At 31.8% G+C, this 24,190-nt stretch overlaps 3 protein-coding genes across 5 annotated transcripts; 1 reads left to right on the forward strand and 2 right to left on the reverse strand.

Annotated features, from left to right (window-relative positions):
- Positions 1 to 784: 784 nt before the first annotated feature.
- Positions 785 to 5,901, forward strand: LOC125218763 (probable sodium/metabolite cotransporter BASS1, chloroplastic). Of its 3 annotated transcripts, none has more exons than XM_048120517.1 (8): positions 785 to 1,337; positions 1,613 to 1,753; positions 2,074 to 2,229; positions 2,319 to 2,440; positions 2,560 to 2,718; positions 4,033 to 4,093; positions 4,278 to 4,490; positions 5,773 to 5,901. In XM_048120517.1, exons 1-7 carry the CDS (start codon positions 801 to 803, stop codon positions 4,461 to 4,463), a joined length of 1,362 nt encoding a protein of 453 aa, XP_047976474.1. In that variant the 5' UTR covers positions 785 to 800; the 3' UTR covers positions 4,464 to 4,490; positions 5,773 to 5,901. The 3 variants fall into 3 exon arrangements, with proteins under 3 accessions (XP_047976474.1, XP_047976473.1, XP_047976472.1); XM_048120516.1 differs by lacking the exon at positions 5,773 to 5,901 and adding an exon at positions 4,799 to 4,907; XM_048120515.1 differs by lacking the exon at positions 5,773 to 5,901 and having other exon boundaries at positions 4,278 to 4,618.
- Positions 5,902 to 8,963: 3,062 nt separating this feature from the next.
- LOC125217810 (glyoxylase I 4-like) lies at positions 8,964 to 10,656 on the reverse strand. The gene is made up of 3 exons (XM_048119349.1): positions 10,307 to 10,656; positions 9,379 to 9,713; positions 8,964 to 9,293 (listed from the first exon to the last, which is right to left on the reverse strand). The coding sequence occupies exons 1-3, from the start codon at positions 10,531 to 10,533 to the stop codon at positions 9,211 to 9,213; spliced, it is 645 nt and encodes a 214-aa protein (XP_047975306.1). The 5' UTR covers positions 10,534 to 10,656; the 3' UTR covers positions 8,964 to 9,210.
- Positions 10,657 to 22,658: 12,002 nt separating this feature from the next.
- LOC125223850 (WEB family protein At1g75720) lies at positions 22,659 to 23,657 on the reverse strand. The gene has a single exon (XM_048127150.1). It carries the CDS (start codon positions 23,618 to 23,620, stop codon positions 22,970 to 22,972), a length of 651 nt encoding a protein of 216 aa, XP_047983107.1. The 5' UTR covers positions 23,621 to 23,657; the 3' UTR covers positions 22,659 to 22,969.
- Between the last annotated feature and the right edge of the window lie 533 nt (positions 23,658 to 24,190).

Raw genomic sequence — 24,190 nt, forward strand, 5'->3', positions numbered from 1 at the left:
AAATTTGAAACTATTTTTTGCATCCTACACAACTTAGAGGAAAAATGACATAGTAGATCAAGCAAAGTAGTAAATAGTAATATCTAAGAGGCGACTGCTGTAGATCAAATCGATACCAACAAGTCTTTCAAGTACGTCAAGACTTGAGAGAATGTTTGTCGGAAAAAATGGACGAGTATTAAAGAAGAGGTTCTGAAGCACAAAAGGCACAACTCTAAGTACCGATACACCCAAGCGGCGCTGAGTATGGGCTACAGATTGGTTCCCATCTGTTGGACCAATGGCGCATGTGGGAGCATCAACTTGGAGTCAAGAAGGAGCTGTCCCGATTGGACAAAAAGCGGTGAAGCACAATAACAAGAAGAAGACGATGACGTTGAGTTGCGCCCAAAAGGAAGAAATGGATGGATGTTCGAATAGCACCTGATCAAACGAACGATGACTTATTAGTAATTTATTTTCCAAAGACTACGACAAGGCATATCACAAAGATCAAATAACAATTGAATGTATATTGCAAAATTTATAAAAAAATCTATAGAAGAAGTTTGGTATGATTTTAAAGTAGGTGAGTCGAATAAATTTTTGGATTGTTCCAAGATAGTTGGATCATTTTTATTTTGACATTTTTTTTCCATTTCTCATATTGTACTCTCTGTTCCCCTCAAAGCCCCTTTGATCAATGTATAACTGCATTGCGGATGACCTTATTCACACCACTTTACTTTTAAACATCAATTTCCGTATTAAATATCTGATGAATGTCTGGTTATAATAAATGGAGTTTATTTAAGACCAAAATGTACGATAAAAGTACACGATTTTTTGATGAAGTTAAATATCTTGGGGAAGAATATGCTGCCTTGCCTGAAATTGAAACGATCAAGATCAACCAAAAGAGAACATCAGCTGCAGCTATCAAACCGACAATGGCGATCGCTCTCTGCTTCACCCCATTATTCTGCCACCAGAAGCAGTCCATCCCCCCAAAACCCCCACTTCATAAACCCTTCAATAACCCCATCACTATTTGCTCCAGACGCTCCAGACACTCCACTAACCTTTCTACTAGATGTAGCGTCAATTCAAATCCTGAAAGTTTAGCAGCAGTGGATAAGCCCAGATTGGAGGAGTGGCTGTCCGCTGCTGCCAGCTTGTACCCTGTTTACGTCACAGTTGGCGGAGTGCTTGCTTTCATCAGACCCTCCACATTCTCATTTTTCGTCAATATGGCCCCCAATTCCTATAGCTTCACTCTGGGGTTGATTATGCTGTCTATGGGGATTACTTTGGAGTTCAAAGAGTTGATCGATCTCTTCAGGCAAAGGCCACTTTCTGTGAGTTCTTCTTCAGCATGAAAATGTTGACGCATTGGGTCTCTTTTTGGCATTGATTTGGGTCAGAGTCTGTGTGAAATTGTGATTCTGGAGTTTATGTGGGATGCTATTTCTAGTGGCCTCATTATTTGTTAAATCATTATTGGTCTCAATTTATTTTGGCAACCGATCTCTGACTGTATTCAAGAATTCATGTGGATTATATGGTTAAGTGCTAAAGCTGTTTCTAGTAACTGCTCTTTTGAACTTACTGTATTTGTGATTTGTAATTTCAGATTCTTTATGGATGTGCTGCTCAATACACTATTATGCCTTCGTTTGGATGGATAGTTAGCAAGCTGTTGGGCCTCTCACCATCTCTTACAGTAGGCTTGATACTGCTCTCTTGCTGTCCAGGAGGAACAGCATCCAATGTGGTAAGAACAACTTCTAATTCTTCGCTAGGCATAATTGCAAATGCCGTATATCGATTTAATGCCACCTACGATGAATTTAAGCCAACCCTTATCATTTTATTTACCATTTTGGTTTGTATTTTTGTGAGATAAAGCAATGATAATGTATAAGTTACGAGTTTAGCAATACTAATGAGGTGCTTGCTTAAGAAAACGAAGCATACGCAGACATCACCGGCTCTCTGCCAGTGAGTTAAACAACGTTGTCTACTTGTAAAGAAAATGACATCATTATTGAAGAAGCTTTTATTTCATTCCCTTTTCTGAAAATAGTGTTACAGGTCACCTTAATTGCTCGAGGAGATGTTCCATTGTCAATTGTAATGACAGTATGTACAACCCTTGGAGCAGTGATTCTTACTCCTCTCTTGACTAAAATTCTCGCTGGAACTTTTGTCCCTGTTAATGCTGCTAGCCTGTCCATGAGCACCTTGCAGGTGAAGCTAGAACCATACTTGACTTCTGCTTGTTTTCTGATATCTACATATTTATATATTTCGTGAATGGTCTTTTCATTTCGGTACAGGTGGTAGTTGCTCCAATTTTGCTTGGTTCGTATCTACAGAGCAAATTTCCTGAATTTGTGAAACTACTGATTCCTTTTTCCCCACTAGTAGCTGTTATTGCTTCCTCATTGCTTGCTTCCAGGTTCTAATTGTACCCTTGAATGTCCTACCAAAACTCTCTTTTTAAATACCTCCTGTTTGTTCACTATTTGCTTAGCCTTGATGCCATTCTCAAAGCGCTGCCTTTTTTGTTGATTCCAGTGTATTCTCAGAAAATGTCATCCGCCTGAAGTCTTCTTTTGCCGCATCATCATCATCTGCTTCTTCTCTGGTTGATAGTGCTAAATCCATGCTCTCCAGTGAGTTGGGTGCTGTTGTACTTTCAGTAATATTGCTCCATTTAGCAGGTTTCTTCGTTGGGTAAGAGTTTCAGCTTACTTTTGTTTCTTGTTCTATATAAATGTATTCTCGATAGATGATTTTTATATTGGGTGGTGCGTTAGTCCATGACGGTGCTTTCTGTTTTGCTATAATGAAGGTTACTAGTTTTAGGTGCAGTTCATAACGGTTCTTGTATCAACGAGCTGGTACAAAATCAATAATTCACATAGGGTGTTTGCTAATAAAATGAAAGGCTTCTGATTGTTAATATCTAAGTTAAACACTTTCATTTGGTAGCTAGTTGCTTTTATTTATTATTCATTCTTACAGTGACACAGGTCATGCAGTCTAAAAGATGTTGTTTGGAGAGTTACTTATACTCTATTTTCTTATCCCTCAGGAGATATTTGTATTTCTCAGTTTCTATGTTAAAGATATACTTACTATTCAACAACAAAAATGTCATATTTATTCTTTGGTATTTCTTCAAGGAACAGATAAAACCAAACCTAGTATGAGAATTCTCTATCGGATATATTATGCTACAGAATTTGACATTTCTAGTTCGTTGTTTCTTCTTCTCTTGTTGTTAAAAACACTATTGGAATTAAAAGATTAATAGCTGGATGATGATTTAATGCAAGTGACTTTTTTCATCGAAAGTTACATTGTTATCACACTAAAAAGATCAACTCAGTACGACCTCGTTCCATACTTCCGTTCTTGTCTTTTACATTAGGTGATGCATCTTTGTAACACACAAAATGCTTTCTGCTTAACCCTTCATTTATATCAACAATCGTTTATCTTCACCATTGTTAATAGCTACAGACTAGATGCAATACCAAATTTTGGAATCCTAATATCCTCTGGTTTTTGAGCCTAGTTATGATAGGCGTACTTTATTCTTTGAGCAAAAGCTGATGCCTGAGAACTGCATCCACTGACTGCTTAGTCACTCATTGTTCTAATTCAAATGATGATAGAAAAAAGAGAGAGAGCTGCTCCTCATACTGTTCAGTTACATTTTCAACTTTGAACCTTTTTTTTTCCCCCTTTCCTGTGCCTGTAATTATCATGTGTATTATATACAGTTTTATAATCCAACAATATTTCAATGTGATGATATCCTATACAGAAAATGCACAGTTGTCCAAATGTGTATGAAGTTGGATAATAACTAGCACTTAGTAATCATGTTTAGCTTGCTTTGTGCACCAGGCTGATGGACCGATTCTCTATTATGTCTTTTAATTTCTAGCTTGATGACTTAGTTGCTATGCACAATTGGCATACGCGGAAAGTATGTTCTTGAGCTGACCAATGTACCTAAAAATATTGATGTTCTTATAGGTATCTATCTGCAGCTTTAGGTGGATTTAAGGAGCCACAAAGGCGCGCAATATCAATTGAAGTAAGATATCCTTTTAATGCCTGATCTCTATATTCGATTTAGTTTTCAAGATGATCTCCAAGGCATTGAATATTATAAGTGTACGTAGAAATTATAATGCTTCTGTTCATTTACTGAAGTTGTAAAAATAATGATTTTATTGAATTTTCCATATATCCTTTTTGTTGGTCATATTCGCTTGCAGGTTGGCATGCAGAATTCCTCTCTAGGAGTGGTTTTAGCTACGTCCCATTTCGCCTCGCCATTGGTTGCATTACCTTCGGCTATGTCTGCAGTGCTCATGAATATCATGGGCAGCAGTCTAGGCTTCTTCTGGAGATACATTGATCCGTCCAATCAAAAGGATGGTCTTGAAGTTGCTGAAGAGTGATGACAGACAGACTCACTTCTGCTTTTGGTAAGGTTTCGCCATCTAAATGATTAGCTAGTTCTGGTTAACCTGCGCTACCACGTTCTGTCTAAATTCTGTCGGGGAATACATGACTTTTGCTTGCAAATAAAGGTTGCTAATATGTGCACGATCCATTAACTCTGGCTTGGTAGATTCGTAGCAGTTGTAATTGGGCATAACCACTATATTTAGATATCCAGGCCATCACCTAAAGCAAAACACCGTAACTACTAGTCTCTTCGTCTCTCCTCTAGTCGTAGAAATAGGAAACAGAGTGAAACAGCACCATGTTATATGTTGCATTTTGTTCATAGGTAGAAAGAATCCAAGCTTGATGGAGTATATTACTGTGTTTGTGGCCTCTTCTTTTCTAGAACCGTCCGCCATCGCTAGTGTTGTTACTATCACACGAATGACGTCTTATTTGCTTGCCCCTTCTGTTCCATGACCACATTTCATGGTCATGATCGATTGCTCTCTCTATAATATACTTTGGGGGGGGGGGGGGGGGGTGGAATTTGGGCTGCCCACCATGTGAGAGATTATTTTCTTTTTTAAAGTTCCCCATTTCTATGGTAAGTACACCAAACAATAATTTAATTTTCTTACCTCTTGTTCCAATTGATCCTCTTTTTTTTTTATTCAATTGCTCCACACAATATACTAAGTAATCATTCCAAAAAAACTAGTCACGTTTTACTATTTTTGGTCATTCACCAAAATAATCTCTATCTATTTATTGTAAGTTTCACTCTCTAATGAGTTGAATAGGAGGAGGGAGTACTATTTTTCGCTAATAATATTTCTATCGTTTTTCTCTATCTCTTTTTTATTTTAATACTAATTTTACTTTGAAATATTATTGTATTTTAATAACTGTACCATAATATAGGTGACAATTACAAATTAGTACTCCTTACCAAAATTATCATTGTTGTTAACACTTTACATCATCATTAAGAACAAAAAAAACAACTTTATGTTCTTGCTGTGACAATTTTGGGTAAGATTTTTACGCAACATTGATATATTATATATACATGACTCATTATATGTATAAAAGCGTGCTACAATGTATCGGAATCAAGAGATTGTGTCCTTCATGACAACAAATAATGAAGAGATGAAGTTCTAATTAAGACTAATAAAAATTAATTAAAAATAAATAACACAACTTTTATGCTTATAATTATACAGTCCAAATTCAATCTGTCCTTTCAGAATAATTTTCTTATGGATGATGGTGAAGTATAACTATAAGTTGTGATGAATTTATGATTACGTGCAGGTTAATATATGATAATTAGTTAGAAAAATGAGCTGGCTTGTAAATTGGATGATGATACGCTTTCAGAGATTGAATGATTGGGTTGAACTTTGAATCCTAACACCATCTTATAATTTAAATTGAGAAGTGATGATATGTAACGTAACATATGTGCATCAATATTTTAGACATGTAAATAGTTTTCACACGTAAACGCAAATATATATTTGGGGAATGATCAATTACTAACTAATTAGCAATCTCAAGACTAAATCTTAGCCATTAGATTAGAAGATCTGATAGTTGAAATAATGTCGTATGAATTATATTTTTAATCAAGAAAATTAATAAATAAAATTAGAGGGTATTAATGTCAATTCTCTTTCATTAAAATCATCTTAAAACTTTAAATTTACGCAACTCTCTCAATTTAAATTATTTTTTCGCAAAAAAAGTATATCAAATTAAAGATAATTTTATAAGGATTCCAATGAGATTTCAATTGCATATGTTCCGACGACGTTCAGATGATGAAATTTGATATTTTTTATTTTAGTTTTCGTAAATGTTGGTAACCATATTTTTATCAACAAATACATCAAAAAATCTCAATAAAACCATGTAAAAATCTCAATAAATATGTGTTAATATTTTCTTGTACTAGTGTTATATTCTTATGTCATATTGTTGATATTTGTAATACACTATGTTGATATAAAAAAACATTCACGAAAATTATCATATGATAATATAATGACAATATTATTCTTTTGTTGATATTTTGTCTACTATTTATTGAGATTCGTAAGATTTAATCTCATCATTTTAAAATCTAAGGATGGAGATTTGGTCTTGATTTTGGATTAGGATGCTATAAGCATTAGAATATGAACCAGTTATACTCTACGTATATATATAATATATCTCCCGGTATTATTAGTGGATTAGTACATCATGAAATCTTATTCTATTCAAGTTATTAGAATTTTAAAAAAGTGATAGGAGGTATTGAATATGCCTGCCCACACGCGCACCGAAAAAAAATAAAAGGAATATTGGCATCTAAAATCACGAAACTTTCAAAAAGTTGGGTTTTTCCCACGAACTTTAAAATTGACAAATAATATCACGAACTTTAACCCAGGTTTGTTTTTACCCACGAATGAAAAAAATCATATTATTTTAATAGATTGAAGAACAATTTTGGAGGGTGTGCTTCAAGAAAAACTATCTTCAAAGATTGAAAAACTTGAAACTTTCAAAATTGTTGTCGAGAAATTACGAAAAAAATCGGTATCATAATATTATTTGTGGGAATTTTTTCATTCGTGGGAAAAAACAAACACGGGGTAAAGTTCGTGATATTATTTGCCAATTTTAAAGTTCGTGGGAAAAACCCAACTTTTTGAAAGTTTCGTGATATTAGATGCCAATATCCCAAAATAAAAATTGAAAATATTTGATTTTTTCTTAGATTAAAAACTATTAATAAATTATTAAAATAAAGTAAGTAGTAGTAGTAGTTTATTTTTTGCCTCTGCATACTTTTAATGGGAAGAGTCAGAGAAAATAAATTAATCGTCATAATTTTATTCTAAATTGATAAGAGAGTACGTATGTAAAAATCATTACTTTAAATGTTTATTAAAATAATGTTGTATGACAGGGCATAATATGATTGTATAATAGTAATATTAATGGAGTATATCATATTGTTAGAGTGCAAATTCGTCTCACATAAGTAAGTGTTTCCAATTCTAATTAATTTGACAGCATTTGGGAGTGAAAAAAAGAATTCGTGCGAGTATGACGCACAATAGACAATATCAAACAATTTGGAGTTCAGATATACGCGGTTAATACTACTAACAAAGTGATATCAGAGCTGCCTGTTTAGGTTAATTAGAGCGTCTGTTTAGGTCAGATCTATAATAACTCAATTTTTAGGCCCATGGCTAGAGTGATCCAGGTTCGGGTTGGGTGATGTAGGTTTTGGGTCGGCCTCGAGTGACCCAAAGTCGATTGTAATGCAGGAGATGTTCCCAATGTGGTATCGATTTGAGGGGGGGTTTGATGGATGTCATTCAACGTTGGTGGACAAGTGTTTCTTAATTCCATTTAGTTTGAGGCTTTTGGGAGTGACTCAGTAATAAATCTATGCAGATTTAACACAAGTCAGACAATATCAAATTGATGTAAAGGTTCAGATGTGCAGTCAATGATCATAACAACTCCGAATCATTCTAGGCTAGATCGTAATCTAAGTCTAAATATCACTTTTTAAGATCACTCACTATACAACTTTGAATTTATTTATGCACTATACCAAAAAAAAAAAACTTCAAACTAATTAAAATTGGAAACAGTTACTTGTCGATGTGTGGTGGGTTAGCATAATTGCACCAAACACACATTCCATAATAACACCCACAAATGAAAGGGGAATTGATAGAGTAAGTGAGCCATACAACAATTTTTTGTCCGCATTCTTGGGCTGCTTCGAGGAAGCTTCCTACAGTGCAATTTATGACATTTTTTTGTAATTAAAACAAGACGATATTTTCAATTCATGTCATTTTTGTTAGTAAAACAAGACGATATTTTCGTAACCTTTTATCAAGTTAGTTGTTGAATAAAATTATAAAACTGTACGTTCTACACTGGTCCCGAAATGACTTTTCATTTTTTCCTGCGCATGTGATATTATTTGTTTTAATACATTGTCTGTTTTCGATATGTACACTATATAATGACAATATAATATCACACGGATATATTTTTAAAACCAGATATAATGAGATTTTTTTATAACTTGCTTCTTACAACACAAAGGATAAGGACAACTTTATGATAAAAAAATATTCCCTTTATGCGTACTTAATTAATTCTACAATGTTCAACAAATGACGAAATTGCAATTTGTGTGAGAATTAATTGTTAATTTAACATATTGGTCCAATTCTCGAAGGTGTTTTTCCATGTGACTTTTCTTTTGAGTTGTTTGATTTTTTTAAGTTGGCTTTTTCTTAGTTTTTATGTTTTAGTGGGTGTCTGTTGGTTGCCTTTTGTTGATGCCGTTGAGGGAGATTGCTAACTGGGATAACTTTTGTAATTTGTTTTACAATCTTGTGACTTATGCTGATCACTTATAATTTGAGCTTTTTATTAAATCAAATTATATGTATGCTCGATGTTGATTACACTGATATAAATGCGTGGAAACTCTTTACTTTATTTATAGTGAATGAGTCGTACATTATGATCAATGTACGTACTACAACAATGTTCCTCGCATTCAAAACACACTCAAATTCGATGATCAAAATATATTACAATATTTAATACTACTATATATTTTCCATATATGTATATTAGCATGATAGCTGAGCAACTCTCAAAAAGAATGAAGATATAACTCCCATTGTGAATTGCACATATATATGAAATTATATATATTCTTCAAATGGAAATGTTGAGCATGTCCATGGCTAGGTTCTCAATCATCATGGCTTCTACTTCCCCACTGCATTGCTGCTTCCCTCCTGCACATTTCACACCAAATTAATTAATAATTTCTCTATGAATGAATTACCTAAAAAGTGAAAATAAAATAATATGAGAAATTACCATAAAACGATGGCGTTTTGGGTATGGTGATTTTGGGAGTGGACATCTTCCTAATAGGGCATGCTGTGAGGGGAAGCACAGGCAGATTTTGGCAATTGCAAATTTCAATCATGTGACCATCTGGATCATGGAAGAATAGTTGATCCACAATTATTCCACCTTCTCTCACTACTGCCTTCACAAATTCAATTTTCATTCCCTCCAATCGTTCAATAATTAGATTCATATCAGTGCATTGGAATGAGATGTGGTTGTCTTTTGGATTTATTTTGTCCTTCTTGTTTGTCACGTTTTCTGACTTTAGAAGATGGATTCCAATCCCATGGTTGAACAACCTGAAAAAATCAATCACAAAACTCAAATCCTAATAATTATTTTCATAGTAATACAGAATAATTAATATGCAATTATGTACTACATGTTGGAAAGAAATTATTGAGGGGATTGGTTAATTGTCACATGACTAGGCAATGACCAGGCTGGCCCTACCTGTGCAAACTATTCATGGCATTGATATGATGTGTTTAGAGATTACTATTAAGTGTAACACAAGACTATGGTGTTTACCTGAAATATACAAGTTGCAGATATAGTGTTATTTATATAACAGAATTTACAAAAAATCAGATCTGCATAGTAGGATGTTTCAACAGATATGACACCCTTTGTTTGCATCCACAATAATGAAATGAAAATTTTAATAACAAAGTATATGGTCTAAAAAACTGATAAAGCAACTAATGGAGTCCATTTTTTCTAGAAGAGAAAGAAAGGAAGAAAATTGGCTATAATTGAGTACTGTGAACATTTTATTCGTATGCATATTTTGTAAGAATAAAAGCAGAGAAAGTAGGTAGAAGAAAATTGGAGTTTGTGTTTAGAAGAAATGAAGAATATGGTTGATTTTAGAGAGGAAAAAGAGGTATACCATGCGCCTTCGAACTTGAAGGAAGAGGGCCTTTGGATGAGGACAAATCCAAGAACCTTGACATAGAATTCCACAGATTTCTGCACAGATTTGCAGACATAGGAAACATGGTTCAACGCCAACAATGGCATCTCCCCTTTTCTCATCATGCCATGGCTATCACCTCCTAGTGCTCTGCTCATAATTGCTTCCATTTCTGCAATACTAATCTCAGGCTCAGCTCCCATCTCTCAACCTCCACTTGGTTAATGAATGTTCACTGTTTGTGTGAGTGAGAGAGAGAGAGAGATAGTGTTTGATAAGCTGTATAAGATAGGAGTAAGAGCAAATGCAATAATGATATGATGCAGATTTGCATGTTAGGCTACTCTTTATATAGAGAAAGGAAAGGAATGATAAATGAATGAAGGCCCCATCCCCATGCATGCCCCACTACTACTATACAACTACTCATCAATAATATTGCTTCTCTACACTATTTTTATAATATTCTATATCAAAATTCAACCTCCTAAAACAAGGGCTTATATGTATATATTTTACAGATATACTAATAAAATTTCATATGCCACTTTCTAGCTGAGATTTGCAAACCATAATATAATTCTCAACCACCATAAGGCATAATTTATGTTCATGGACTTCAATTATATTTCTTTCCCACTAAATCTCATCCCATAATAATAATAATATCTCTCCCTCTCTATTATAAAGTATATTTATAGATATTCGAATATGTAGTATTAATACCTAATTTATACATTTTCTTGTATCTGTACAATAATTGTACCTTATATATGAACAGTGAACTATCACCCAAATTTCAAATAAAAGGATTTGAAAAACTAGGACCTCATACACAAAAAAGGACCTTATCTGCACGTTTTTGTCATGTAGAAGAATTCTACCAACAAATCAATTAATCTTATCCACACCGACGATACTTAAGCCACTTACATTTCATTTCATATTGTCTATTCCTACCTATCAAGTTTAATAGTATTATTTACAGTACTTTTCTTTTAATTATTTTAAAAAATTTAATCCTCGGACAAAAGATATTTTAGACTCTCCTAAAAAACAAACAACATTGTTTCTTGTTAAGTTCAAACACTATAACCATGATTTTTCAGCATTTGATCACCTCCAAATTTAATTAAAGACGCAAACCTCTGTTTGCCTTAAAATGGAGAAGAATGCGAGTTCGAAATTTTGATACTTTTATTGTCATGAAATTATATACATATATAGGTCATAGGTGTACATGTTAATATGTTATTATTGTAAAGATTTTTTAGACAAGTTCCTCTTTTTAGACAAGTTCCTCTTTATTAATATTTATGTATTTTTATTGGACGTAATGATAAAAAAGTTAAGTCGGATTAAAGACATAATTAAAATTTAAAGAGTGAAATAAAAATAAAAATAAAAATTGTCCATGTTTTAATACTATGGCATAAATACCGAAATAATGGGCATACATTATCTCATCTCATATGGAGCTCTAGTAGATAAGTATACACTTTATTAAAACAGGTAAATCATTGATACCACATTTATACTAGTTGTTGGAACATTAAATGCGTATGATGACCAATTAAATGAAGTTAAGAGAAATTATATACTCCACTACATATGATTGTAAATTTGTAATATTGTTCTTTACATTACAAATTATGGTGAATCTATTTCTCTATTAACTTAGATATTTTCGAAGCGGTTTCGTTTTCATAAAATGAACTTAATTTGAAGAATACTTGTAACTCATCTTTAAGATATTATTGCAGGATAGTATTTAAAAACTAATGCGGGATGGTGTAAAATATCTTTAAAATAAAATATCTTTAAAATATGAAGACATACTTTAAATTCTTGTTGGGTGGTGGTTTGTCCAAAACTTGTCGGGTAATCAATACAGCGATGGATAAATTATAAACAAATTATTTATTTATCAATAAATATATTTAGCACTACTCTTTATTTATTTAAGAGATATCGGCATCTAATATCACGAAACTTTTAAATAGTTGAGTTTTTCCCACGAACTTTAAAATTGACAAATAATATCACGAACTTTACCACGTGTTTGTTTTTCCCACGAATGAAAAAATTCATGTTATTTTAATAGATTGAAGAACAATTTTGGAGGGTGTGCTTCAAGAAAAACTATCTTCAAAAATTGAAAAACTTGAAACTTTCAAAATTGTTGTCGAGAAATTACGAAAAAAAATCGGTATCATAATATTATTTGTGGGAATTTTTTCATTCGTGGGAAAAAACAAACACGGGGTAAAGTTCGTGATATTATTTGCCAATTTTAAAGTTCGTGGAAAAAACTCAACTTTTTGAAAGTTTCGTGATATTAGATGTCAATATCCCTATAGAGACATGATGAATTTAACTAATTAATGCATAAATGCACATATTCGATTAGCTAAGTAACCACTCAAGCGATGTCATAATAATTAAGCTTGAAAATGATTTGTCAAGTTGATATTTAAACGACTTAATGCATTAGATATTTGCATGCTGATTTGCAATTTGTTCGATCTATTGCATTACGTTAATGCATATACACAAAAAAATTACCAATTGGCACATAAATTAAGCATGAAATAATTTCCGATATTTATTTTAATAAAATTCATAATGGACAACAATCATGTTGTCCACATGCTTTGAGTTTGATATTAACATTGCTTAAATTAATATAGTTGACCTTCTTTGATAATACTATATTATCATTATATCATATCATATTCACTAAAAAAAATTATTTTTTAAGGACACAAAAATTAAAATGCAATTATTTGTATTGAAAAGTTTTAAAAAATAACAATAATTTAGGACGTAAAAGAAAACGTCCCTAAATTAAGATAAATTAACTAATTTTACTTTTTATAGGACATTTCTATTTGAGTCAATCTAATTTTATTTGGAACACCAACGTTGAGGACGATTTTCAACAAAATTAGTGGTAAATTTAGAACCACAAATTAGCATTCTTGCATTTATAAATGTTCTTCATGATTGTTTTTGTTGTAGTGACTGTTTGTTTTTATAGGACAAATGTATGCATGCATGTTATATGATTCTGCGTAGATAAGTAGATTTTATTGTATTTTATACAGTATACTTGTTCGGTTGTAATTTACACACATAAATACATAATGTGTGATGAAGTACACAAAAAATGGAAAAGTAGCTGTACTCCAAGATTTCTTTTTTATTCACATTATTTATTTCAAAAATAGTCCCCGGACCATGCGTTTATCTCGCCAATGAACCCTGAACTTTGAAAATATTCTCAGACAACCCTAGACTAAGCATTTATCTCGAAAATGGTCATTTTTCACTGTTTCGTGACGAAAATACCCTTTTGGGGGGGGGGGGTTTGGGCAATTTAGTCTTTTTATATTTTAAATCTGATATTATTTCAGTTATGTACTAAATCTGAAATTATTTCAAAATTATCATTCTTCTTCCCTTTTGGCATCCTTTATTTTATTTCTTTATTTCAATATTAGATTTAATTTTATAATATTAAATTTTAAAATTCTATTTTTAAATATCAATAAATTTTTTAATTATTAAAATTACTATTAAATAATAAATTAATAGTTTTAATCAATATTTGATAGTGTCTAATATTTAATCAATAAGGTACGACGACGCCTTAGTTTTAATCAATATTTAATAGTTTTAATCATAAATAGATCATATAACACGATTTAGTCAAATTCTCCTATACATTAGATGCATATTTATTTCGAAATAAATCGTGTTATATGATCTATTTATGATTAAACTATTAAATATTGATTAAATCTAAGGTGTCGTCGTACCTTATTGATTAAATATTAGACACTATCAAACATTGATTAAAACTATTAATTTATTATTTAATAGTAATTTTAATAATTAAAAAAATTATTGATATTTAAAAATCAAAATTTAAAATTTAATTTTATAAAATCAAATCTAATATTGAAATAAAGAAACAAAGTGAAAGATGACAAAAGGGAAGAAGAATGATAATTCTGAAATAATATCGATTTAATACATAACTTAAATAATATCAGATTTAATACATAACTTAAATAATATCAGATTTAAATGTAAAAAGACCAAATTGCCCAAACCCTCCAAAACCCCCTAAAAGGGTATTTTCGTCACGAAACAGTGAAAAATGACCATTTTCGAGATAAACGCTTAGTCTAGGATTGTCTGGGAATATTTTTAAAATCCAGGGTTCATTGACGAGATAAACACCTAGTCCAAGAACTATTTTTGTAGTTCACTCTATTTATTTTTATATTCTTGTTTACCGCTTGCAATATTACAGACTGTTAGGGACGTTCGTCAAATAATTATCCTAAAAAGTGTATAAAAGAAAATATAAGTAAATAATTACTTCCTTCGTCCCAGATTTGTAGTAACATTTTGCCATAAAAGTCCGTCCCACATTTGGAGTAACATTTAGAACTTACCATATTTGCACATAAAATTTTATCCATTTATTCACTAAAATTACACCCAAATGCCATTATCTATATTAAAATAAATCAAAACAAAAATAAAAAACAAAGTCAAAGAGGGACCCACTTCATTTATTACACACCACATCATCTCACTTCATTTATTACACACTCTACTAATTTTTTAAAATTCGTGCCATAACTAAATGTTACGTGAGACGGATGGAGTATATTATTGGTCCTGGCTAAGATGTGACAACTAAATGTGACTGGTGATGGATTGTAGTTATCCATATAGTCTTAGTTAAAAAGTGTCAGAATAGATTTTTTGCTTATATACTTTCTATTTAAGAAAAATAAATGTAATAAATAAAATAATCAATGCTCCATTGCATTTTTATTTAAATTTGTTTGATATAGTTCCAGAAGATTTTGGAATCAGTATGCTGACGGAGTAGTACCACGGTAGACTTAGGAGCTGATGTTTCACCTTATTATATGCTATATTTGGTGAAAACACCAGAATTCTTAATCTAAATTGGAGTTTTTACATATATTTAATGTGTAATAAAGTTAAATATTATCGATATTAATTGTTTATCATTATCTGCATAATAAGTAGTACTCCTATTTCCTTCATTTTTTTATAATAAATTCAAAGTTAATTAACTAAGTGCAATTGAATTAGATGCCTCTCTATATTATGTAATCCACCAGTTATCCTCTTCTTCCGTGTCTCAAAATGCTAATTAAATTAAGGGACTGAAATATATTGTGGAGGTCACATTATTCTTATTTTATAATGCAAGCTACGACTAATCAAACTTTTAAACTAATCAATTATTTACGGTCAATTGATGTGATTAGTATATTTATTTATTCGTCGTCCTTGCTATTAATTTAGTATCACCAACAAGTTATTCATCCTTTATAGGCTCATATTAATTGCTTATAAACATGCAAAAGTTGAATCGATCTTGAGTAGATACCACGTGGATTTAATTTTTAAAAATCCCCTCAAATATGAAAAACTAAAAAAAAGAAAAGAAAGAATCATTCTTTGTCGTAGATTGTAATTATATATACCGCACGCAATCTAATAATATATATTTAAGGTGATTAGCCATATAAATTAACCAACGAATCAGTAATGATAATGATCAATGAGTACGTACACGTTTACGTTGTTGGAGGTAGTTTCAGTATGAATTAGTCTATTCCAACGATGAAGTGATACGATGTATATTAAACAATACAGCAATATTTTCTAATTTATTTTCATTTGGATATTCTAACAAGTTAATTACGTGTTATTTACTTATATATTAATGACATTTAAGAAGCAAAAGCTATCCGAACCACTAAATTTTAATTTACTTCACCTACTAATACTACAAAGTTTTTCTTTACAATTCAAATTAATTTGTTGCAAACTCTCTTAGTTCCACAAAAGTTATCATATTTTCCTTTCCATTAATCCCAACAAAAATTTAACACTCCCATTTTTTTAAAAAAATACTCCATATTAACCGTTTGTCCCTCATTAAACCCCTATATTCTACGAACTTATTTTACTCATATTTTATCATAAAACTAGTATATATAAGTGAGAATTTATATTCCACTAATTTAACTCTCGTTCCTTTACATTTATTAAAACTCGTGCGAGTCTTATAATTAGGGGAAGGAGAGAGTTGTTAGAAACTAGAAGTAATAAGTTTGTTACTATCATTTCCTTATTGCTGCATCTAGATGTACGATGCATTTGTAAAAAAAGCATTTGTGAAAAAAACAGTGTCATTTTATTTGGAACAACGTCGTTAATTTTATTTGTCACATTCTCTTTGATTTTACCAAGTCAACTCTCATTTTGCCTCAATTCGGTTTTTATTAGAGATTAAAAAAATCAAATTTTCATATATTATCATTCAAATTAACTTATGACGTGACACCAATCTCAGATCAAAATATGTAAATTTAGAGTAAATTAAGCCTACTATTGTGCCGTTTAACTTTATGATTAAGCTACTACTCCATTAAACTTTTATAAACAACAACCATGCATATAATTAATAAAGCTATGTTGTCATATAATACAGCCAACGTGTTTTAGTCAATCATTGAGCAAAGCACATTATATCGCATGTTTAAAAAATGTCATTTCTTACCAAACCATCAAAAGATTTCATGTCATAAAAGATATTATAGAAAAAGATAAGGACTGATAACATAGTTCTCTAATAAAAATTGCCAAACCAATCTCAAACTATATAAAAATCGATACTAATAAGAAATGTATAGTGGTATATACTATCCCAACTGCCCTATATTAAAAACAGTGTTTGAATATAAATTCTTTAATATTAGTAAGATGTCAAAAGTTATTTTCAAATCATTATAGTAATATAGTAATATGAATAATGTGGACGCGATAATATCCTTCATCAGCGTATCGCTGTTTTCCGGCCACACTAATTAATGGGGTGCAATTATTGAAGCAGGCCGCTTTCAATAAAGCAGATCAGATTAATATTACCTATCAAAATATTTAAAACATTTGTATTTTTCCCTTTATACCTTTGTCAAGTATGTGTGCGAAATAATCTCTCCATCCTATCTTCTGTGATTCAAGTAAATTTAAACAATCTAATTCAATACGATATTAATTGATATTGAAATCATTAAATTGGGAATTATTGAATATGCCTAATACACAAGTAAGCCGAAATCATAATAATTAGTTCTGATTTTGTTAAGTACAAACTTATCCTACCTCGAGAGTCTAAGGGAAGTTGAAAAGTGTAGATAATTCATATCCAACCCCAATCAGTTTAAGGTCTTTTGGGAGTGACCCAAATATAAATCCGTACGGGTACTGTTGCAATCGACGATCCGAATATATTTCTCTTAAAGCAATAAAATAGTATAGGGTCTATATAAGCTCATAGGAATGGTTGCAAGGTCACGGAATTCTAACCTAAAATTAATTAATGATAACAGAGTATTCCATGGACTTATATATAGTACTACTATGTATTTTCAAATTGCTCTTTACATTAATGTGTCACTCTCAATATTTCAAGATGAATCTTGGAAGAGTTCGGAGCTTTTTTCAAAAGATTGGACTAGCCTTCAGTTGAACTTGACCAAATATCAAGTTCATGTAGTACTCCATCTTATTGGATCCTTTGTCATTTTTTTCATCACGTATATATTGATGAGTTAGTTAAAATTTTAACCACGGTCGACGACCTACTCTAATATTATGTTAGAAGTTAATAAAGTTTCATCTTAATTAAGATTAATTGGTGATAGAAGAAGTGACTCATAAATTTATATAATAACTTCAATTCTCTACCATTACATTTTCATTTGTTCATTTGTCAATAGAATAATTTTCATTTGTTCATTTGTCAATAGAATAATCTTTTAAACTACAAAGAATTAAAAAATTGTTCAAATACTTCAACTGTTCAATTGCTAAGTTCCAAAATTCATAACCTACTATGGTGGTTGACGGTTGTAACAAGATTGGTAGATTTATTGCATGGAAGGCCAAATTATATGATACTATATAATACTATACTAGGGCGTTCGATCGTCAAAATTAAATCTCATCATTAAATAGGTATCATGTTTGATTCATAAGATTGAACCCTCCGCTTAATCCTAGCTGGATAGTCTCATGATAATTAGTCATAGTCTCCCCTTCCAACTAAAATAATCTCACAACTTAATTCTAGATGGATAGTCTCATAATTATTAGTTATGACGACCAAACAACACCTACTAGTATTATTCCGTAGTGGCTCACTTGTGTGTATTGAGATAGGTAGGAATATTGCGAACTTAAAAATTGAATGATATAATAAGAATTAATGAAATGAACATTAGAATTCTCACTATCAGCATCACATTTCACTTAAAATTAATGAATTTTAAAATCAAATAAAAATTTAGAATGACTTGAATCTCTAGAAAATGAAGATAATGAAAGAGCAATCCAATTTTCAAAATTACAAATAAAATATTTACGAAACAGAGGTGGGCCATCCGTTTCAAAGTGAAGAGTACAATTAAAGTGATCATTAAAATTCAGTTCAGCAATCTATATCAACACTACTAGAATCATAATCACACCCACAAAAATCCGATTTATATATATGATGCATAAAAGAAGAAATATGTATAATTGAATTTAATTGGCATAACTCATTATATGATTATTCATATCTAGAATTAAGTTTATGAAATTATTTTAGTTGTAGGGACTGATTATGACTTATTATCATATATGGGTATATTCAATCATGAGATGAAATCTTGCTTACCTAATATCCCTTGCATATTCTTCTGCACTATGTACTAAACTCCCTCCATCTCGGCTAAGATGGCATATTTCTTAGTAGTTCACACGAGATTTTAGAAGTTGTTGTTAAATGTGAGTAATTGGAGAGAGAAAGAGTGTGTAAGCGTTAAATGAAGAGAGAAAGATGGTTGAATATTTAATTGGGGACAGGAAAAAAGTGGTTGGCAATAAAAATGTGTTATTTTAGTTGGACCTTCATATATTAATTGTAGAAAAAAAGTTACTAAAAAATAAAAATGTGTTATTTTAGTTGGGAGTTGAGACAAACTAAAAAGGAAGAACTACCCTCTCTTAAGTGAGTTCCAAGCTTTACTAGCTTCATTTTCCAATTACATGGTTGAAGCTCAAGTCATGTCAATGAAAAAATAGTCCATATAGTAAAAAGAGTAAAGAATCTGATCAAGATCAAACCAATATAGTAGTTGAGTATCATACCTATTTTATCTTTTGGAGGTTGGAAGTCTGATTGTCTCCCAACCAAGTTCTCATTTGCAAACTGCTCAAATCTTTAAATTATGTAAACCTAATTAAAAATGTAAAAGGTCCAACGATCTGAACACCCGATGTTTTATTTTATCCATTTCTTCTATTCCCCACTCTTTCATTGATTAGTTCTTTTTTTTAATCTCTATCTAGCTATAGCTTTTGGTAGCTAACTTTTTGGAAATATATTACTCGCATGTATGCTTTCAAGTTTCAAGTATCCTGTTTGACGTAACACAAATAATTGTTCACGATTATTTATTACTACTATGAGATGAGTCTTAAGATATTATAATGCATATATATTTTCAACCACAACCGACATGTGGTCAGCATTTTATGTTTAGATAAATGACACCTATGCTTGGATACGTGACACCTGATAATTATTTTGAGATTATTATTGGAACTTATCGTTCGGGCTAGAGTTGCAGTAAGACCACTACTCTTTAATAAATAAGGATTGATGGATAATGTCCTGATGTATGTTGTTTATTTGCTTCCGACTTTTTGTTCATGTTCAACATTGCTTCGTTGTTTCTTTAATTTTATTATTTTGGTAAAACTAGTTCACTATCGTTTTGGCCTAAATATTTTGTAGTACTCCTACAGCCTACTGCATAAAAATAATACTACAACCAAGTGGCTTGTGGTGACTGGTGTGTAACATTCGTCTATTAATTGACCGTAAAACTTTAGTGAAGTAGCTCAAGTTAGTTGAGAAAGCCATGCTAAAAACTATCACTCCCCCCGTTCCTAATAATTGTGCACTTTGATTTTGGCACGAGCTTTAAAAAATAATTAAAAAAAATAAATGGAATAAGTTAGTGGAATATCAGTCTCACTTTTATATTAAAGTATTAATTTTATAATAAAATGTGAATGGAAAAGAATTAGTGGAACATAAGATATACTTAAAATAAAAATGAATAATTATTAGAAAACAGATGTAAATAAAAAAAAATAGACAATTAATATTGGATAGAGGGAGTACTATTCCATTCATTTATGACTCCACCAAATTCCCTTTTTAACAAAAATAAATAATCTAAGTTTGGTGAGTTGTCAATTTATGAACTGTGTTCGTACCTCTTGAAAATAGTTGGACAAGGTTTTTCAGTGTATGCTATCAAACTGGTCACGATCCACAATTTTCCAAGTAACAGTACCGTTTTCCCCACTGAATAGTCTCTACCCCACCCTAAATTTATGCTTCGATGGAATACAAATTTTAAATTTGATTAAAAAAAGTATGCTCTTGGTCCTCATAAAAATAGACTAATTTTACTACTTTTAGGGATGTTCTTCAAAATTAGATCAAGTTTTAATATGAAAAGTTTTAACAAATAGTAATAATCATACATTACCAATTGCACATTATAATCCGTTTCATTTACAAGTTTGTCTATTTTTTTAAGACCGAATTTAAAGAGTATATAAATTTGAATACAAATTCTACAGTATTTTTCTCTCCAATAGTTATTTATTTTACTTTAAATTGTACACCAATTTTTGTGTAGAGGTTGGTTGAAATTGTGTCGGGCTCGGGCCTACAAAAACTTCAAACTTCAAAGTTTGGTATAGTAGGGTTGAAAAAAGGATATGAACATTACAGCATATATCTTGTATATCGTCACTAAATCAAATACTATGCGACAGAAATTTTAATAAAACTGATTTATTTAATATGATTGGAGACATAATCACACCTTAGAAGTAATGATTTATAAACGTATTGCCAGTAAAGATAGTCAAGAATCACGTGGAGTATGATAGAACAAATAAATAAATAAATAAATATTTTAAGTGTAATATGTTGTGGGATAGTATTATTGATAATTGGAAATGAATTAAAATTTGTGGATGCATTCAAAGGACAAAAATGAACTGTTTTAGAAAAAAAAGTGAGTAATAAAAAGTTGTAGAATGTTAATGTATGGTGCGTCTGATAAAAGTAATTAAGTTACTCTTGTAGAATGTCATGGATGGTGCTTCGAATAAAATTAATTATGTTGTATAATCCAAATATCATATTTGAAACAAAGTGAATAATAAAATGATTGACAAGTATGATTATATTTACAGTGAAGGGCTTCAAAAATGTAAAAAGCAAAAAAATAAAGTTTGGTGTTATTGAAAAGGAGAAGAGTGGTTGATAACATCCATTGAAGCGAGGCCCAGCCTAACATGCTATTAAGTCCAGTTACTTAAAGAAAGCTAAAAGTGGGCCTAATGACTCATTCAATTTCAAGTTCCATTCCTCTACATGGAAGAGAGGGAAAGACAATCTCACACATCAGACACAAAATATTACAAGAAACAAATATGAATTTGGAAATACACAAAAGTGAGGCAAGATTGAACAATCCTCAAAGCATGTGTGCTTGGAACACTTATCACTATGAACCATGCTCCGGCAGTTTCACCACAATGCATATGAAATACTATCATACAACAAAATTGGTAAAACTGCAGAGATTGATCATTTACTTTGTGATTTAATACTCCATATATACCGATTTAATTAAAAGTTATGAGATTGATCAAGATTTGATCAAACTTATAGTATCACTTAAACTCTTTCCTAAACTTCTCTGTTTGGTTCATTCAAGCGGCCCATGAAAGCCTATCCTTGGTGAGCATAATGATGAGAATGTCCCTATATATTTGCCTCTTTTTACAAATATCCATCATTCTTTTTTATTTTACCACCATGTTCATTCAAAAAAATAATACGCGTAATTAGGAAATGATCTAGGGAGAATAGGATTAAAAATGAAAATGAGGGTGCTAGAAGAACACATGTAACCTATAGATTGGAAATGACAGAAACGACTTAATTTAAGAAGTTTATTTGTTTTTTCATGAATATTTTTATAGCTATTTAAAAGAAAATTTACCGAAAAACTTGTGTGAGTCAAAATAATTAAGAAAAATCTTGATTAATATATTGGGAGTTAAGGTTATTATTTCAAAATAGAGTTTGGTAATTCATACTTACAAACTAAATATACAATTAAAGTCTATCAACTCATCACTAATTTGCAATAAATGTTGATACTTAATACAATTATAAATGTTAATTAATTAAATTACATAATACAATTACGAAGTGCGGCCGTACCACCAGAATTGCCTTCAAAGAAGTCATACCATTCAAAATTACATTAGTCTATTAAAATTATACACAAACAAGCTCCCACTCCTTTAATTTTGATCACACACCATAAAAATCATCTCATCATCCACTCTATATTTTTTTTTTTTTTTTGCCTTCACATAATTCAAAATAATACATTAAAATATAATCTACCAGAAATCAGAAGCCATTACTCATAGAAGGTGAGAAGACGCATAGAGAGGATTATGCAAAGTTGCCGACGACGACGACTTCTTTTTTCTCGAAAACAAGTCTCCGACAAGCGGTATAATAGGCTTCTTCTTCTTCACCGCCTCTCTCCTCTCCTTCTTCTTCCCCCCAAGCAACATATTTATCTTCTCCTCCTCCACGCTCAGCACCTGCGCCAAGCTCGGCGAAGGCCCCCGCCCCACCGTGGCCTGGGCTGCCGCGGCCGCCTCCGCCCTGGCCATCTTGGACATGTTGCGGTGGAGCTCGGCGTTCAAGGAGGCCAGGGCCACCTCCGTCTCTGACTCCCTGTCCTTGAGCAGCTTCAGCTCCGCCTTCGTCTCCTCCAGCTCCGTCTCCAGCTTCTTCACGCTGTCCGCCAGCGCCGCCGCCGCCTCCTCGCTGGGAGGCGCCGGTTTCCGATCGTGCTCCGGTGAGAAGAATGGGGTCTCCTTCTTGGGAAATGCGAAGGTCTTGGGGGAGTAGATTTCCCCAACCAAGAACCGCTCCCCGAATATAGCCACCGCCTCCTTGACCGACCGGAATGGCCGGGAGCTGTCCACGCTCGAGCGGTGGTTGGCCAAGGGGGCGGTGGTTTGGTCGTCGGGATCGAGGGCGGGTTGGTGTCGGTCTTCCATGTTAAAAGAGAGAGAGGGAGATGTGAAATTTGAGGAGTTTGGGGATTGTGAAGAGTGTAATAAAGAGAGTGTTTGAGATATCTTAGCTTGTAAGTGAGAATTGGGTTGATATAGTTAGAGAGTGATGGAAGGGTGATTTGAAGGTTAAGGTATTTTGTTGAGATGGAGTTGGACTATTCAACAACCATGCAACTTATCAAGTCAAAATCAATGTTTCCATATAAACTTGATTTCTCGATCATTAAGTGTACTTGTCATCAAAAGTGTTCGTTTATTTAGTTATTTGTGTAACATGTTTCGCCAAATTTGCAATTATACATTAGATATTCATGTCTTGTCTTCTCTGTCTTGCTAGTACTCTATATGTCCCGTCGTCATAAGCAAGAGGCATTTCTTTTAAGCGTATGATTTTTTTAAAATATGATGGATAGAGAGTTAAGTGGAAAGAGACTATCGTAGATGAGTGAAAAGAAAATAAAGTAAGAAATAACAATTGTATTAAATTTTTGCCAAAAAAAATGACACTTTAGGTGAGATATCCCAAAAGGAATACGAGTCACTTGTGATGGG

Source organism: Salvia hispanica, chromosome 4 (assembly GCF_023119035.1).
Source record: "Salvia hispanica cultivar TCC Black 2014 chromosome 4, UniMelb_Shisp_WGS_1.0, whole genome shotgun sequence".
Taxonomy (NCBI): Eukaryota; Viridiplantae; Streptophyta; class Magnoliopsida; order Lamiales; family Lamiaceae; genus Salvia; species Salvia hispanica.